The 14,508-nt window shown below is 40.4% G+C and overlaps 1 protein-coding gene across 1 annotated transcript in view; it reads left to right on the forward strand.

The window, feature by feature from the left end:
• Positions 1-14,508, forward strand: part of FBXO16 (F-box protein 16) — a 33,091-nt gene that overhangs the window by 11,677 nt on the left and 6,906 nt on the right. The window contains exons 3-4 of the mRNA XM_068974607.1: positions 6,175-6,381; positions 11,553-11,717. Coding sequence (XP_068830708.1) covers positions 6,175-6,381; positions 11,553-11,717 — 372 coding nt within the window. The remainder of the gene's footprint in view (positions 1-6,174; positions 6,382-11,552; positions 11,718-14,508) is intronic.

The following is a 14,508-nucleotide window of genomic DNA, read 5'->3' on the forward strand; positions in this document are numbered from 1 at the left end:
TGAGCCACCAGGGAAGCCCAAGATATTATAACCAAAAAGCAAAAACTAACAAGCCTCTTCCTTCATCTTGACCTCACTGCCTGAGAACTTTCCTTCCCTTGCCATTTGGTGTGAGATGAGTGGCGCTGATGCCCTAGCAATGGTCCTCACATCTTGAAAGTGCAGCAAGAATCCTTGTAACAACTACTCTGAAAATGGGATTTTCACAATATTATTGTCAAGAAATCCCTGTACAAAGGCATTAAAAGTAACTATAAAATATAATTATGATATGATGTAAGATAGTATTGTTGCTGTTTAGTCACTAAAACCCCGTGGACTGTAAGCCCATCAGGCTCCTCTGTCCATGTGATTTCCCAGGCAAGAATACTGGAGTCCGTTGCCATTTCCTTCTTCAAGGGATCTTCTTGACCCAGGCATTGACCCTCTGTCTCCTGCTTGGCAGGAGTATTCTTTTCCACTGAGTCACCAGTGATGGCCATATAAGATAGCATAGCATAAAATAATATAGCACAATGTCATATATTAATTATATATGGTATTAATATTAAAAAGGAACTAACTGTAAGATGAGGTATCATACATGGTACCAGGATAAGAAAATGGTCCTAGCTGCTCCCCTGTCTCACACATTAGATCCCTGGCTATGATGTCATGGCTCTTTTTTCTTGAAGAGCTGAGGCAGGAGATGTGGGATAGATAGATATATATATACTACTATATATAAAATAGATTAAAAAAAACCAGGAACCTAGTGTATAGCACAAGGAACTATATCCAATATCTTATAATATCCTACAGTGGAAAAGACTCTAAAACAATATATGTGTGTGTGTGTGCATATATATATCTGAATCACTGTGCTATATACCTGAAACATTGTGAATTAACAATGCTTCAATTTAGAAATTTTTTAAAAAAAGAGAAAGATACTGGGCAATTACCAAATTCATGTACAGTTAATTCTTCCACGGATTATCTACTTTTTGGATTATTCCCAGCACCTTTTAAATTCCAAGGGGATTTTCCCCAGCTGTTAAGCATTCTTCTCAGTCATCTACCCACCTTCAACTGGTAGAAGTTCAAGGAATGCAAATTCATTTTCTATTAGCCTAAATAAACACAATTAGAAAGGAGAAACCCCCGAGGCAAAGAACACCTATCAAAGCCAAATATAAATTATCTTTGACTGTTATAATCAGGGAAATAAATGAGAAACCAATGTAATTATCTTTTTAATCTCTAGAGGGAAAGGTTTGAATGTTTTCTTTTATAGATTTCTTCAGCACTTTATAATCCTAATGTTCTTTTATATTCATTCTAAATCACTGTTCTTCAATCTGAGCCTGTTCTCTTCTTGTGGGCATCTGTGAAAATAATTGAGCTGAACTCAATCCTTCCAAATGTGCTTCCTGTCCTTGTTAATGTACAAACATGGTAACTTTATGCTTTGCAATTTAATTATTTGCATATCTAGTGATTTACCCCTCATGCTTATTATTTTTAACATCGCTATGATATTTTGTAACAGGGGTCCCCAACCTTTGGACCGCAGACCCGTTGGTACCTCCCATCAGATCAGCAGTGGCATTGCATTAGAAATAAAGTGCACAATAAATGTAGTGCTATGGTTTTTCCAGTAGTCATGTATGGATGTAAGAGTTGAACCATAAAGAAGGCTGAGCAATGAAGTATTGATGCTTTTGAACTGTGGTGTTGGAGAAGACTCTTGAGAGTCCCTTGGACTGCAAGGAGATCAAACCAGTCAATCCTAAAGGAAGTCAGTCCTGAATATTCATTGGAAGGACTGATGCTGAAGCTGAAACTCCAATACTTTGGCCACCTGATGCGAAGAACTGACTCATTTGAAAACACCCTGATGCTGGGAAAGACTGAAAGCAGGAGGAGAAGGGGACGACAGAGAACCAGATGGTAGGAAAACATCACTGACTCAGGACATGAGTTTGAGCCAGCTCCAGGAGATGGCAAAGGGCAGGGAAGTCTGGCATGCGGCAGCCCATGGAGTTGCAAAGAGTCGGACATGACTGAGCACCTGAACTACAACAAAATGTAACGCGCTTGAATCACCCCGCAGCCATCCCTCTCTGCCTGTTCCCCCAGTCCGTGGAAAAATTCTCTTCTATGAAACTGGTCCCTGGTGCCAAAAAGGTTGGGGACCACTGTTTATAATATTACCTACCATGACTACAATGAATCATACACTCTATTCAGAATTTTGTACATATTTTCATTTATTTAATCTTCCCAGTAACTCTAAATTTAGATATAATTATTCTCAATGTATAAATGAAGCAATTAAGAGGTTCTTAGTGAGAATCTGAATGGCCTCATTCCCAAAGCCCCCATGCATCCTTAATGCCATATTTTCTCTTATCATGTTGCTGAGCTGATCCACTATTGTGAGGCATTTGGGGTTATCTCTGATTTACTCTAGTGCTAATTATATCCCATAAAAATTTTTTCGTAACTCTAATCATCCTGGGTCCCCAAGTAGCTCAGTTTCTACAGAGTAGCACGTAGCGCTGCCCAAAGTAATTTTAAAGACGAATACCAATTTTCATGTTGTCTCTCAAAGAAAAATCACAGGGGATCCAATTCAGAGCTCATAACACTACTTACCAGATCCCCTTTCTTCATTCCCCAGTTCTCTCACACTGTAAAACTGCTGGAAAGGCAGTTCCAGTCTGAACCACCACAAGCTGCCTACAAGCCAAGACCCTGCAGCCCTCCTGTCTCCATACGCCCCCCACTGACTCCTTGTTTTAGAGATCACCGCAGCATCGTGGGCTAGCCCTTCCCCTGGCCCTCACCACTCTGGTCTGGCTTCTCTATCATTCTAATAACCCATCCCCAAAGGAAAGAAGTCTCATTTTATGTTAGTTGGAAATATGGACTGTGCAGAAACAGGCCGAGGGGAAATCTGGGAACATTCATACATGAATACATTTTATTCACTTACTTGTAAGTTAAGGTTTCTGATGTTGTGTTTTTTGTTTTCTTTTTAGAGTCCCCTCTCCCCCTTGAATGATAGTGTCCAAAGTGAGATTCATGAGCACTGAACAGATCTGTTAACAGCGAACAGTTTTTGTTTTATTTAAAATTCTTTGGTTTGGCTGCACTGGGTCTTCGCTGCTGTGTGTGGGCTTTCTCTAGTTGTGGCGTGTGGGAGCTTAGTTCCCCGAGCAGGTATCAACCCTAGCCCCTTGCACTGGAAGGCAGATCCTTTTTATTGATTTGTTCATGGCTGAGCTGGTCTTCGCTGCTGTGTGTGGGCTTTCTCTGGTTGCCGTGAGCATGGGACCACCCCTCTCTCCTTGCAGTACGCGGTCTTCCTGCTTCAGTGGCTTCCCTTGTTCAGAGCACAGGCTCTAGGTTGCTTGGGCTTCAGTTGCTGTGGCGTGTGTGCTCAGGAGTTGTGACCCTCAGGCTTACTTGCCCTGCACCACGTGGAATCATCCCAGACCAGGGATGGAACCCATGTCCCCTGCACTGGCAGATTCTTAACCACTGGACTACCAAGGAAGCCCCACAGTGAATGGTTTTAATCAAGAGGTACTCCAACTAATTTTAAAAAATAGATCCTATGATTATAAAGAAGTTGACTTGTCATAGGGCGTGTCAAAAATACATTTTTACTTTATATGCCTTTTTAGGTGGCCAATGTATTTTATGATTACAACTAAAGTATTATAAAATTCTGATTACTTTATAATCACTAGCAAATATCATATAAAATACAAGTAGCCCCAAACGTCCCTGTTTTCTCTTCTCTAATGGACTAAAGAAGAAAAACAGAGATTTAGACTCTGATAACAGCTCCTTCAGCTGGTAGCTGTTCCCATAAGAACCCTTCTTTTGATTTTGGGCAGCTCTCACGTTCTCATCTTTGATCAGTCACTAATCTTGGGGATGGCTTGGGGTCATCACTGGGGAAAATTGTGAAGTAACCCTAGCATTTGTTTGGCATGCCCCAGATTGCTTTGGCAGGTACTTCCTGTCTTTGGCATTCTTTTATTTTTTCCAGGTCCTGCTATCAACTTTTCCTCTCCAATCATATCAATCATTTGCATATTAGTAGGACCTTAACTGGGGCTTCCCAGGTGGTGCTAATGGTAAAGAATCCGCCTTCCAATGCAGGAGACCAAGAAGATGCAGGTTCGAACCCTGGGTTGGGAAGATCCCTTGGAATAGGAAATGGCACCCCATCCCAGTATTCTTGCCTGGAAAATTCCATGGACAGAGGACCCCAGCCGGCTCAGGAAAGACTCAGACAAGAGGGAGTGACTGAGAACACAAACACACACACACACACACACACACACACACACACACATACAGGACTTTAACCCTATATACTCCCCCTTCTCAGAGATATTTGCTCGTATTGCCTTATCTCTAATTGTGAATGCAAAGGTTTGTTTCTGGTCCTGGAGTTTTAATCACTAATGAGCTGATATAGAAACTGTTGGGGGAGACTGACTGCCCAAGTGTCTTCTCTTAAGGTTGTACTGGTTTAAGATGCTTTGGCTTAGCAACGTTTTGGCTTTACAGTGATGCAAAAGTGATAGACGTTCAGTGGTAAACATATTTAAAATTTTGTTTTGGGGCTTTTTTGGGAGGGGTGGCTAGCCATGTGCAGTAGGATACTGTCTTATGGTGCTGGGCAGCCAATGAGCCACAGCTCCCAGTCAGCCACTCGGTCACAAGAGTACAGGCCAAACACACTTAAAATCATCAGTACCCAGACAGCCATCCTGGTTTTCACGTTCAGTGTGCTTGCGTACATGCTAAGTTGCATCAGTCGTGTCCGACTCTGTGCAACCCCATGGACTGTAGCCCACCAGGCTCCTCTGTCCATGGAAATCTCCAGGCAAGAATACTGGAGTAGGTTGACATTCCCTTCTCCAGGTGTCAGTTCAGTTCAGTTCAGTCGCTCAGTCATGTCCGACTCTTTGTGACCCCATGAATCGCAGAACGCCAGGCCTCCCTGTCCATCACCATCTCCCGGAGTTCACTCAGACTCACGTCCATCGAGTCAATGATGCCATCCAGCCATCTCATCCTCTGTCATCACCTTCTCCTCCTGCCCCCAATCCCTCCCAGGGTCAGAGTCTTTTCCAATGAGTCAACTCTTCACATGAGGTGGCCAAAGTACTGGAGTTTCAGCTTTAGCATCATTCCTTCCAAAGAAATCCCAGGGCTGATGTCCTTTAGGATGGACTGGTTGGGTCTCCTTGCAGTCCAAGGGACTCTCAAGAGTCTTCTCCAACACCACAGTTCAAAAGCATCAATTCTTCAGCGCTCAGCTTTCTTCACAGTCCAACTCTCACATCCATAAATGACCACTGGAAAAACCAGGTGTAGTAGTTAATAAATTACATGAACTAGTCAACACTTTATTATAAAATAGGCTTTGTGATAGATGATTTTTCCCAACTGTAGGTTCATGTGAGGGTTTTCCTGGTGGCTCAGTGATAAAGAATACCCCTGTCAATGCAGGAGACTCAGGTTTGATCCCTGGGTCAGGAAGATCCCATGGAGGAGGGCATGGCAACCCACTCCAGTATTCTTGCCTGGAGAATTCCATGGAGACAGGAGTCTGGTGGGCACCAGTTCATAGGGTCGCAAAACAGTTGAACATGACTGAGCGGCTTAACAACAGCAACAAGCAGCAAGGTTCATGTAAGTGTTCTGAGCACATTAAGGTAGACTGGACTAAGCTAGGATGTTTGGTAGGTTAAGTGTATTACATGCGTTTTTAATTTATGATATATTCAACTTATGATGGATTAATTGGGATATAGCCCCATCAGAAGTTAAAGAAGATCTATATTTTACAAGTCTATATATATTCTCAGTTTATGACTGTGACCAGCTCCGAAATTTTTCTATAACTCCAAGTTTTGAGTTCAAGTGCACGTCTATGTCCACACCGGCCTTGCTTGGGCTCACACACACAAATGTGAGAAAGAACAGGTAGGTGGCAAAACGTGGGGTGTACTTGTTAGGGAAAGAAATGCATGTAATTCGTTAGGAATAAGTTACTAAAGTCACTTTCTATGTAGTTCTTTATCTCTTTCATAATGTGTCTCTGGTGTCAGACTAAACCTGGAGCTTTTTTTTTTGTTCTGCTTTGCTTTTTTTTTTTTCCAGTTTGACAAATGGACGGACACTCAGAGGAGAAGAATCCTGACAAGCCTGTTAGAACGCTGCTCCCTGTCACAGCAAAAGTTCTGCTGTCGAAAGCTTCAGGAGAAAATTCCAGCAGAAGCTCTGGATTTTACTACTAAGCTCCCAAGGGTGTTATCTTTATATATCTTTTCTTTCCTGGACCCCCGAAGCCTTTGTCGTTGTGCACAGGTACGGATAGCCTAGAAAAGACTGAAACTTGAGGGAAAAAAAGAAAGCACGTATACAAAACCAAGCACTGACAAGACGCTCACTACGTTCAGTTTGTGCAGTTTGAATTAGCCCCCATCTCTTTGTGTCTGGCTGTGCATTTAGTGCTCAAAGGGGAGAAAAAGTAAGCCATCACTAAGTGTCTGTAAGACAGTATTAGCCAGTTGGGGAAATGTATACACTTGTATATAATGGTTCATCAGCAGAGGACCATAGTACAACCTTAAAGTGTAGCGTGCAGGCCATTCATAAATAGAAAAGCGCGACATAAGGTGCTAATGTGATAAATACAAAAGCTTGTGAGACTGAAGGAGTTCAGAGTGGGCAGATGCGCTCACAGGTTGAAAAAGCATCTGACCATTATTTTCTTACAAGTAATTCCATGGTGTATTCAAGTATATTTTTTAAGATATAAAATTGATAGTCATTTTGTTGATTTCTTTTCATAGTCTAGGAAGACCAGAAATTATCTGTTACTGTGCATTCACATGGTAATTTTAGTTCTTAAAATTAATAAAATGAAAAAAAAATTTTAATGAAGAAGTAAGATAGATGACTTATTTAATAATTGGTGTTAGGACAATCAGGCAAATTAGCTGGAAAAAAATTATAGAAGGGTAAAAGATTGATATGAAATTATAGGAAACCATTTCGTACTCAAAAGAGGGAATTCCCTGGTGGTCCATTGGTTAAGTCTCTGCTCTTTCACTGCTGAGGGCAGAAGTTCAATCCCTGTTTGGGGAACTAAGATCCTGTAAGCCACCAGGCATGACTAAAGGGGAAAAAAATGTAATTAAAGGAAACCTAGGGAAGGAAGCGGAGAAGACAATGGCACCCCACTCCAGTACTCTTGCCTGGAAAATCCCATGGACGGAGGAGCCTGGTAGGCTGCGGTCCCTGGGGTCGCTTAGAGTTGGACACAACTGAGCGACTTCAATTTCACTTTTCACTTTCATGCATTGGAAAAGGAAATGGCAACCCACTCCAGTATTCTTGCCTGGAGAATCCAAGGGACAGGGGAGCCTGGTGGGCTGCCGTCTGTGGGGTTGCACAGAGTCAGACACGACTGAAGCGACTTAGCAGCAGCAGCAGGGAAGGAAGCCTTTGTGAGTAATCTATAATATTCAGAGCCTCAAAAGAATATGTATAACTTAAAATCTTGCTTTATTTATTTTATATATTTTGTATGTATATTATATATGCTTTATAAATAGAGAAAGCAAGATTTTAAGTTGTGATGATAAAAATTAAAATTTTCTCCATAGAGAAGAAAACTGTAAATAAATAGAAACAGTAAACAGGAGGGAATTCCCTGGTAGTGGTTAGGATTCAGTGGTTTCACTGATGAGGGCTCAGGTTCAACCCCTGGCCGGGAGACTAAGAACCCACAAGCTGCTGCAGTTTGGCCAAACAAAAAAATTTAAGATAAACAGGGGAAAAAACATATTGCCAGCAAAGGGGTAATTTTCTTATTTTTTAAAGAATGACTGTAAATCTACATTAAGAATAAAAAGAAATGAAAGCCTAGCAGGAAAATGCACAAAGGAAGTGAACACATAGTTCACAAAAAGAAAAGCAGATCTTTCTAAAATAGGTAAAATGCTTAGCCTCGTTTTCATGCCATCTTTTGTGACTCAGAGGGATTGAGTTTCTTTTTTTCTTCTTTTAGTTTCTTTTTTAATGATAATATTTTATATTGTTGGGGGTGTGGGGAAACAAGCACCTTCATATGTTGTTGGAAGATAAATTGATGCAAACACCAAGGAGAGCAATTTGGTAGTGTTCAGTTTTTAAATAAAGATTCCTGGGCATTCTCTGGCGATCCAGTGGTTGGGACTCTGTGCTTTCACTACCAAGGGTGTTAGTTTGATCCCTAGTCTGGGAACTGAGATCCTGCACGCCATGCTGCTGCTGCTGCTGCTGCTAAGTCGCTTCAGTCGTGTCCGACTCTGTGCGACCCCATAGACGGCAGCCCACCAGGCTCTTCCGTCCATGGGATTTTCCAGGCAAGAGTACTGGAGTGGATTGCCATTGCCTTCTCCAGCATGCCATGAGACATGGCTAAAAACTTAAAAAAAAAATTTAATTAAAAACAATAAGATTACCTCTGGCCAGTAGTTCCACTTCTTGGAATTTGTCAGATGCCTGTACTTGAACACATGCAAAATTTATGTCTATATGAGAATACTGCATCATTGTTTGTAGTAGCAAAAGGTTGGGAACAATGGAAATGTCTGCTAATAGCAGACTGGTTGCAACCTTCTCCACAATATGCCATCAGTAAAAAAACAAAGGTGCAGAATTGGCCTACCATTTTGGAAAGAATAAAAGAATGTACCCATATTTGTTAACCATCTGGAATGGCACACAAGAAGCCAGTCACAATGGTTACATTCAGGGAGGGAAATGAGTGGCTAGATGACAAGGATGAGAGAGATTTTTTTTTTTTTTAACTTTTTTTTTTTACCATGTGTCCCTTGGTATCTTTGTATTTAGTGTTGATGTACACATATTACTTATTCTAAAAATGAAATAATTTGTTTTAAAAAAAAAAGCATAGTGTTTTAAATGCCCAGTAATAAGAGTATCATTCAGCCATATAATGAATTATTAGGCAGTAATTAGAAAGCATGTTTTGGAAGAACAGAGATGCTTATTATGTGTAAAATGAAGAAAGCATGATTTTAAATCGCATGCAGTTTTCCAATTTTGCTTTCATATATGCCTGAAAAACAGAAAGGAAAATAACTCTACGAACTTGTTAATAATGTTTGGTCGTCTCTGATTGACAGGGTTCTGGGTATTGTTTTTCTTCAAGTTTCTCAGAATTGTCCATGTTTTTCACAATGAGAATGTTATCATTCCAGGGAGATGTGATACGAAATAGATAATCTTATCATCTATGTGTACCATATGTCAATCTTGGTAGATTTCAGCATCGTATTTTATTCCTAGAACTGACTGTGAAGCAATTGTTCTTTGCTGCTAAGTCGCTTCAGTCGTGTCTGACTCTGTGCGACCCCATAGACGGCAGCCCACCAGGCTCCCCCGTCCCTGGGATTCTCCAGGCAAGAACACTGGAATGGATTGCCATTTCCTTCTCGAAATTGTTTTTTAGCTAGATTTAAAGTTAAAGTAAACAGTAAAGTCATTGCACCAAGATGAGCTTTCAGCTGTTTACAAATGTGGTGGGGGTTGTCTTACAGTTTTGAAAGCTCTTACCTACCCTCAACTTTCCTCACTCCTGTTTAGTTTTAAACAAACAAAAAGCAGCAAAAATCAAAAACAAAGCAAAAATTTATGTACTCCCAGTGCAGGGGGAGAACCCCAACTTAACTACCTAGGTCTAAACCAGATCTAAGTCAAAAGAGAAAAAGGGTGAGAATTAAGAAAAACTTTCTCCCCATCCCCTCCCTCCCAAACTCCACATCTTGATTGAATTAACTAACCATATGAGGATTAAGGGCAGTGTAGTTTCATTCTGGGTTGCACGAAGTGGTTATGATCTCTGTTTCTGCCTGCAGTATCAGATCGTTTAAGCCTTTTCCTCCATCTAGATCCTGAACCTACTGTTTCTCCTAATTGTGCCTCTTTCTGCTTCTCTCTCCCCTACATGTCTTATCTTCAGCCCATAAACTAATCCTGGATGTAATCAGAACTCCATACACAATGGATGGAAGGAGGGAGGAAGAGAAACAGATAAACAGATGGATGGGTAGCGAGTTCCATTACAGAGTGTTCTGCTCCTTTGGGGGGCACTGAAACATTATTTATTATTGAGTTAACCTTGAAAAAGAGGCCAGTTTTCCAAGGATGAAATGAATGTGAAGATTAGCTGTCATCTCTGCAATTCCTGATAAGAGACATGGAATGCCTAGTCTCAACTTTATATATGGACTTGACTCTAGTTTCTACTAAGACTTATTTAAAACCTGGAATAAATTATTTTAAACACTACTACACTTACTAGCAAAGAGTCGGACACGACTGAGCGACTGAACTGGACTGAACTGACACATACTAGGGTCACCTCCACCATTTGCTGGATGTGTAGGCTTAACCATAATCCTATGAAAATGGAATGTACAGAATACTTTAAGAAAAAATCTATTTGGCTGCACCAGGTGTCAGTTGCAGCACGTGGGATCCAGTTCCCTAACCAGGGATCAAACCCTGGCCCCCTGCACTGAAAGCATAGAATCTTAGCCACTAGACCACCAGGGAAGTCCCCAGGATAAATACTTAATGTTCTATTGAATCTTGAAGGCTATTTAGGACACACCAATATAGTATTAGTCATTGTGTTCCCTTTATAAAATTTATATTTAGTTAAATCATAAAAATGGAGGGAAAACAGAAGCATATCATGAAAAAAATAAGCAATGTACCAACAGGAGTTTCTGTAGCCTTCATATAACTTTCATACAGACTTCCAGAGATCTTTAGGAAGTTCCAAAGGCTTATCTAAAGCTTAGTTTCCCCATTTGCAAGGGGACGATATTAATTATACTGCCCTTCAGGTTGTGATGAGGATGGTTAATAGATGCTTGATAAATATTAGTTGACTTGGATTCTGTCTGAATCAACATTTAAAAAAAAAAAAAGAAAAAGGGGTACCCAAAGCCAGTGCTCTGTGAGAACCTGGAGGGATGGGATGGGGAGGGAGGTGGAAGTGCTGTTCAGGTTGGAGGGGACACATGTATACCTATGGCCAATGTATGGCAAAACCATCATAATGTTGTAAAGTAATTATCCTCCAATTAAAATAGATTTAAAAAACCTCCTGCCTGGTTAGGAAGCACTTCAGGTAGGAGGTAACTTAGCTGTGATTTGGAGAAGGACCAAAAAGAGACTAGCTGTGAATTGCAGCCCTGGTTTATCTAGTTAAAATTATGTTTGTTCTGATTCATTCATGGGCTTCCCCAGTGGTTCAGCGGTAAAGAACCCGCCTGCAGTGCAGGAAACACAGAGAAGTGGGTTCGATCCCTGGGTCAGGAGGATCCCCCTGGAGGAGGGCACGGCAACCCACTCCAGAAAAAAAAAAAGAAGTTCTCTCAGTACCAGGGTGATGGCTCAAAACCTAGAGAAAGTGGACATGTAAACTGAATAGTTTTTTAACGTTGTTTTTCCAGGTGAGCTGGCATTGGAAGAATTTAACTGAACTGGATCAGCTCTGGATGCTAAAATGTTTACGGTTTAACTGGTACATCAATTTCTCCCCAACCCCCTATGAGCAGGGTGTATGGAAGAAGCATTATATTCAAATGGTGAAAGAGCTCCATGTTACCAAGCCCAAGGTAAGTTTCGGAAAAGAAGCAACAGAATTACTAACATCAGCTACTTAGGAATTCTGGAACTACGCTGGGGAAGGCCTTTGGTTCAAAAGAAATACACCATGACTACAAAATTCCCTTGTTCAAAGAACTTCACAGCTCTCTTCCAGATATCCATGTTAGTTGAAAGGCATCTGACACAAACCACAGTTCCACCTAGGTTAGGACTTGGAGCTCCTCATTCTCTCCGGATTCCTGGATTTCTGTGTCTCTGACGCCTACAGTACACAATTCTGACACTGGGATTCTGTGGGTAATGTGCAGTATTTATTACCTATGGGTCATCAAATTTTACTTAACTAATTCAAGTTTTCTGTGATTCTACCAGGCAAACTGAAGTTTATGTTTCTATCATTTATAAAGAATAGTTTTGTAATAAATTAGTAATTAGGAAAGGGCATAATGGGCATATTAAAATTGTTTTTACTTTAGAAACTAGCAATGTAAAGTCCTTACATAGAATCGTAAACAGTAAATAATATGAGCATAAATTTTTCTAGTGGTTTTCTACACATTATAACCAATGTTTATGTTCATTCTTACAGTCACAATTAATTAGATAACTTATGGGAAATTTTTATGAGCTTTTTCTTTATAGCATGATCTGTATACATGCAGAGTTGTGCATCGTTTTCTATAATAGAAGAGTTCCTGAAAATTATGTGTAAATTAAAATTTTTAATTATTTTTGAAACCACAGGGATTGTTTTTACATAGAAAAGCTGCAGTGAGTCCTTTTTGAATTGAAGAATGCTTTTGAAATACGAATAGTTCGTTCTTAACATGCTCATTTACGTTTCATTTTATTGTGTTTACTTGAAGTAGAAACCCTCTACATTTCATACAGTAATGAACTGCATAATTAATACTGTTATAATTACAATGATGAAAGCAGTCTTTCTGATTTCAATGATGGCTGTTCTTCATGAGAATTTCTTTTAAAAAGAAAAATTTTAAATGCAGTGGTGGAAGAGTTATTTTAAAAATTACAATAGCTATGACTCCTTTTATCATAAGGCTTTCCTTAACTCTCATTCAGCGTCACTCATAGGCTTCATAGCTGAAGCTTGGGCTGTTCTGGGGCAGAGGAGAGAAAAGTGATTCACCAAGTTGTAGAATGAAAAATGGTTTTGAGTACTGTACGTAATACTGATTTTAATACTTGGTCTTCAACAATAACTCTTTTTTCCAGAAACTATTTATGCATTTCTCTGGTGGCTCAGATGGTAAGGAATCCACCTGCAATGCAGGAGATGCAGGTTTGAGCCCCGGGTCAGGAAGATCCCATAGAGAAGAGAATGGCAACCCACTCCAGTATTCTTGCCTGGAGAATCTCCATGGTTGGAGGAGCCTGGTGGGCCACAGTCCATGGGATCATAAAGAGTCAGGCATGACTGAGCAACTAACACACACATATTTTAAAATAATGAATAGTTCTGATACAAGAAAATTGACACATTGTTGCTTAGTCTTTAATTTCTTTAGGAAGTACTTAATGATCTCTGTTCATTTCCAAGGCAAACCATTCAATATCACAGTAATCCAAGTCTATGCCCCAACCGGTAATGCTGAAGAACCTGAAGTTGAACGGTTCTATGAAGACCTACAAGACCTTTTAGAACTAACACCCAAAAACGATGTCCTTTTCACTGTAGGGGACTAGAATGCAAAAGTAGGAAGTCAAGAAACACCTGGAGTAACAGGCAAATTTGGCCTTGGAATGAGGAATGAAGCAGGGCAAAGACTAATAGAGTTTTGCCAAGAAAATGCACTGGTCATAGCAAACACCCTCTTCCAACAACACAAGAGAAGACTCTACACATGGACATCACCAGATGGTCAACACTGAAATCAGATTGATTATATTCTTTGCAGCCAAAGATGGAAAAGCTCTATACAGTCAACAAAAACAAGACCAGGAGCTGACTGTGGCTCAGATCATGAACTCCTTATTGCCAAATTCAGACTCAAATTGAAGAAAGTAGGGAAAACCGCTAGACCATTCAGGAATGACCTAAATCAAATCCCTTATGATTATACAGTGGAAGTGAGAAGTAGATGGGACTAGATCTGATAGATAGAGTGCCTGATGAACTATGGAATGAGGTTCATGACATTGTGCAGGAGACAGGGATCAAGACCATCCCCATGGAAAAGAAATGCAAAAAAAGCAAAATGGCTGTCTGGGGAGGCTTACAAATAGCTGTGAAAAGAAGAAAGGTGAAAAGCAAAGGAGAAAAGGAAAGATATAAGCATCTGAATGCAGAGTTCCAGAGAACAGCAAGAAGAGATAAGAAAGCCTTCTGCAGCGATCAGTGTAAAGAAATAGAGGAAAAGAACAGAATGGGAAAGACTAGAGATCTCTTCAAGAAAATTAGAGATACCAAGGGAACATTTCATGCAAAGATGGGCTTGATAAAGGACAGAAATGGTATGGACCTAACAGAAGCAGAAGATATTAAGAAGAGGTGGCAAGAATACACAGAAGAACTGTACAAAATAGATCTTCACGACCCAGATAAGCACGATGGTGTGATCACCCATCTAGAGCCAGACATCCTAGAATGTGAAGTCAAGTGGGCCTTAGAAAGCATCCCTACGAACAAAGCTAGTGGAGGTGATGGCATTCCAGTGGAGCTGTTTCAAATCCTGAAAGATGATGCTGTGAAAGTGCTGCACTCAATATGCCAACAAATTTGGAAAACTCAGCAGTGGCCACAGGACTGGGAAAGGTCAGTTTTCATTCCAATCCCAA

The sequence above is a fragment of the Capricornis sumatraensis genome, chromosome 6 (genome assembly GCF_032405125.1).
Source record: "Capricornis sumatraensis isolate serow.1 chromosome 6, serow.2, whole genome shotgun sequence".
NCBI classification, from domain to species: Eukaryota; Metazoa; Chordata; class Mammalia; order Artiodactyla; family Bovidae; genus Capricornis; species Capricornis sumatraensis.